Source organism: Montipora capricornis, chromosome 2 (assembly GCF_036669925.1).
Source record: "Montipora capricornis isolate CH-2021 chromosome 2, ASM3666992v2, whole genome shotgun sequence".
Classification (NCBI taxonomy): Eukaryota; Metazoa; Cnidaria; class Anthozoa; order Scleractinia; family Acroporidae; genus Montipora; species Montipora capricornis.
The window spans coordinates 49884325-49889268 of NC_090884.1; the positions used below are offsets into that span (position 1 = coordinate 49884325).

The following is a 4944-nucleotide window of genomic DNA, read 5'->3' on the forward strand; positions in this document are numbered from 1 at the left end:
ATTTAGCCACGTTTCTCACTTGTACCCAGACACATAACCCCGAGCCTGAGCAAACATAAAATAACAATGCTCTAAGTTGTCGAGCACTCTCATTATACGGGTGCTATTATACGCACAATGTCGCCTAATTCTCACGGTTCCGACATCATAACTTTGTCCATCTTCAGAGGCAAAAGTTGCGCCATTTCTCGAGACACATCAAGTTCATCTTTGAAGGCTCCTTCCGGCAAATCGGTGTGGCTGTCACAGTATTTTACAAGATACTGATAAATATCCAAACTCTTTTTTAATTCTCCACTTTTCCCCGTTTATCATCGCATATTAGTTTGCTGTACAACCTCGCTATGTAGAACTGTGAAACGAGGTCCGGGCGTACAGAATCCTCGTCAATCTTTTCGGGCAATTTCCCGTGGCGGTTTAAGGAATCAAGATAGTTCTGGAAAAACTTGATGCTCTGATTTATCAACGTGTTTATTTTTTTGAAGGAGTGGGCTCGAGGGGCTTCCCCAGATTCTTCCACGATTGCGATTTTCAAATCCACCATCTCGCTGTACGCTTCAGCAATTTCATACATCAGCTGTCGGCAAACAAGAAGATAATGTTGTGGATTTAACTCTACCAGCACCTCACTCAGCATATCGATTCGTCGCTTGTGCATCTTACACCTTCTTTCAAAGTCTGCATCGAAGAAGGCCAGCAGTTTGTACAGCTGGCTCATGTCTTGCAGGATCTCCACGTAATTTGTAACGTGACCATCAAGGACATAAAATTCCTTGGAAATGTTCAGCCACTTCTGACCCTCCAGAAACAGTTTACGTGCCTGTGAGAATAAACATTATTATTATTATTATTATTATTATTATTATTATTATTATTATTATTATAAACAAAAATTAGACTTCCACCAGGGCAGTAATCAGACGTCTGGCATAAACGAGGCAAGATCTGCGATCGCCCAAGGATAAAGCCGCTAGTCTGGAGGCACGCTCCCCCGGAAATTTTGAAAACTTGAAGCTCAGAAAAGGTTTTTTTTTTCAGCATTTTTCATAGTATATTTCTTCAAAACAGATACTACGCCACGTGATACTGGTGCCTTAATTTACTCTCATTAACAGTTTTATCTTTCATAACCCAATGGCAAATGCTTTCTGTGGTTTATTTTCTCAACGGGTTTTTTTTTTTTTCATTTTGGGTTAAAATCTAGACGAGGCAAGCGCCTCATCTTGTCTCATGCTTGCTACGACCCTGTTCACATAACATCTGTCAAATCGGTCGAAAAATTCTAGTATGTACTGCTTCTGGACAGCCGGGGCATCCAGAAAGAGACATTTCTACTCGCAAAACCTCCACAATATTTAACTAAATGGACACCGGAAGATCCCGGCAATTGTTTCATATTATAGTATTCTAATAGCAGGCCCTCCCTCTCTGAAAATTAGTTTTAGGAGTTGCAGTTCCTATTGTTGAAAAAAAAAAAAAAAGAATAAATTATTCGAAAAACGCGCAGTGTTCGTAAAAATGTATATCTACACGGCCCATTATTCGCCCAGACCCCCTCTCGGATGGATGTACATTTAACTCTCCTCATAAGCTTTAGTTAGCCAAGAACTTAAAAAGGCAACAGAATGGAATTTTACGGTCATGTAGGTTTTTCAATCGTTGCAATGCACTGTACACAGAGGCCAGTTTACCACAGCAACTCAGTTGATGCTGGATTATAACAAAGTAAGAATGCAGTTTCCAAGTTAGAGCGGTTTTCAAATGAGTGTCGTAGAACCAAAACCAAAGTAATTACTTTGGCCAATCAAAAAGGACGGTGACAATCCAGTAATCCAATCAAAACTCGAAAAAATTACACGTAGCCGACACAAAGCGCGGGAAAATGTGCACGCGCAAGCCACGATTGGTTTTGGCTTCACTTCTGATTGGTTGAAAAAGTAATGCAAAACCAAAGTAATTCACTAATTACTTTCGATACTCAATTGAAAACCGCTTTGATAATTTATGCCAGCCATCGAGAGAGAGAGACTGGTGCTTGTCCTCTTTCCGTCACCTCATCATATGTCTTGACCACGTGCTCTGGAACTGACTGCTCAAGGGACGTCACCTCAAGGGTGTTAAATCGTAGAGGCTCTTTTCTATCCCCTTCTTCGATTTTTTCCCGACTTCTGGCACCTTGTTCTTGACAGGTGTCTGTAAAAAGAGTATTTTTTCCACGTTGAGAGATCGAAATTTCACAAGAAAACACAAGGAAGAAATATGAAAGACCTCAAAAAAAGTCTTGTACGCAATGGAATGGTTGGCGAACTCTAACCCAGCAGCATGATAATTATGAAATAAATACCTCTTACTAACCGAGTTCGAGGGCCTTACCGTAAATTACGGCCCGCGTTTTTCCTCGCGCGAAGCGTGCGGGCCATAAATCTAAGGGGAAAATAAAGGGTCCGTAATTTACAGTAGGGCCCGAGAAAACGAGTTTAGTAAGATATTTATTATAATCTCTGTGGTAATCAGCCGCGCGGGAAAGGAAACTAGTTGAAGTCAAGCGGAAGGTTCAACCGCCATAAAGATCTGAAAAACGATAAAACTTCGAAATTCTTGGCTTTTTAAAATAGTTGCTGGAATGTTTTATCGAAATTTCAAATTAAGCGGACCGTACTATAGAATACGGTCCGCTACTTTAGCCAATCAAGGCGCGCGTACTATCTGAGAGATATAATAATAACTGATAAACCAGAGTTAGTAGGGATAAACTGACCACAGTAACTAAATACTCTTCACACCTCGTTGTGCGTTTGGTTCTTCATGATCCTCATCATTGCTTCTCATTTCTTCAAGACATTTGTCTCTTGAAGACTTCAATAAGTCTAGGCAATATTTACTCCAGCATCGCGATATATCAGCCTTTCTTTGTGGAATCCTTTCCTTTCTCTCACGTTCCTCCTGGCTATCATCTTCTGACACCACCTCTTGTGGAGATGATTCTTCAGCACCGGCGAACACATTACTGGCACACGCTGCGCATAAGAATGATAATACTGTTATTCATTGTTATAATTTATTGTTATATTAATAATAAAATGACGAATTATAACAATGAATTTCATTTATTTAGTGCGGGACAATGTATCAGGGAAACAATAAATAAACTCTACCCTCAAATCCTTGTGATGAAGTCCAACCAACTACTACTGGTATCACACTCATCCTTGTCTTCAAAAATTCATAATTCCCCTTGTTAGATAATTTTTCATTCTCCTCCCATTTTTCTCTCATTACTTTCGACACATTTCTGTTGGTCCAGGCACGACAAGATCCTGACAATGCCTTTGCTGTTCTTTTTCTCGTGCACGGTAATGTATCAGAATTCCCCTAGTTGGAGTCCTTTACCATCTTGAATAAAAGGCACATTCAGGGCTGTGCAGTGGTGACTTACAATGTAGGCATCCATTTGTTCTGACTGTGCACCAAAAACCTAGCTTAATGCTATCAATATTATCTTTATTATTAGTATTATTATGCAAAATTAATAATATTAAAAGTATTAGTTGTCTCAAGATATTGTCACTTATGGTGTAGATCGCAACATTTCACTTGTATAATGCTAGTCTTCTTCCGGCACCACGGTTGACTGGTTACACATCACCTCATTATACATGATGCTCTGATGTGATTGTTGGTTTTTACAACACTGGTGAAAGATTCACCTACACCATAAGTGACAACATTGTAAGATAAACAATAAAACTTTTGATATTGTAATTAAGCACCATGAACAAACAAAAGATATTTCACAATGTTATTTAAGTCCTTTCATATGTACCTAGACAGTGTCTTGACAGCATGTAATTCCCTTGTGTGATATAGTACTGAGAAAGTGTTGCACAATTTAGGGCCCAGTCTACAGGATCGTATTGCTCTGTTTCTAGCTGACGAAGCAGAGTTGTATGGCAATACATCGCTCCTTTTTCAGAATTGCCCAGTGCTGCATTGACTTGTGCAAGGTAATAAAGAGTATGGGTGAAGGTTGCGCTGAATTCCTTTTCACGCTCAAGATCAGACTTGAAGTTGTCTTCAGGGTAAAAAAGCCTCCAGAGAAATGGAAACGTAAAATTAGGCAAAATTATATTTTGTTGCATGAAAATACTTGGCTGTAAGACACACCCCCAAGTTCAGAACAATTTGAGAGTACACAGAGAGGTTTTAACTGTAAAAATGGTGTGTTTCCAAAGAGTGAGATGCTTGCTGGAGATTGTGCCAAAGGCACAAGTGTCTTGTGTTTCTTGTACCGGAGGCACCAAAAACATTTGGAAAATGTTTGAAATTTGCATGTCTCAAATCACTGGAAATGCACAGTCAAGTCTGCAATTTGGGTTCTTTGAGGAAAGAGCTGCGCAAACTGCCTCGCGAGGTGGTTTGCTCAGCCGTTTCCTTGTGTGTGCGGGGAGATTTTGGTGAGAAATTTGCCTGGCGAAGCAGTGAGGATAAAATCAAACATGCTTGATATTTTTGGCCTCGTGAGGCAAATTCCTCACACTGTGCAGCCAACGTGAGAGTCAAGCTGATCTCAGTCAATCAAGCATCCAATAAAATACATGGCGTTCTCACGTGACTTCAGTGACCAGTTCAAGATTGTGTCGGTGGAAGAAACTACGACGCCACTGATGCCACATGAAACTGCCATGATATTGGACACTTGATTGACTGAGCTCAGCTCAATTCTCACAATGGCCACACACAGTGAAGAATTGGCCTCACAAGGCCAAAAATATCAAACATGTTTGATTTTATCCTCATGGCCTTCCAAGGCGAATTTCTCACCACAATTTCATTGCAGTTTCATGGCAGTTTGCTCAGTTATTTCCTCACCATATGCAGCGGGCTTGAGAGAGCCCACGTTACTATGGTCAGCGTGAGCTAACATATCGGCCTATAACGGGTGAA

At 40.4% G+C, this 4944-nt stretch overlaps 1 protein-coding gene across 1 annotated transcript; it reads right to left on the bottom strand.

The window, feature by feature from the left end:
* LOC138025578 (KIF-binding protein-like) lies at positions 1-4154 on the bottom strand. The gene is given in 5 exon segments (XM_068872770.1): positions 1-289; positions 292-820; positions 2054-2193; positions 2784-3017; positions 3824-4154. Coding segments are annotated over 5 exon segments (1377 nt in total). The 5' UTR covers positions 4140-4154; the 3' UTR covers positions 1-131.
* Between the last annotated feature and the right edge of the window lie 790 nt (positions 4155-4944).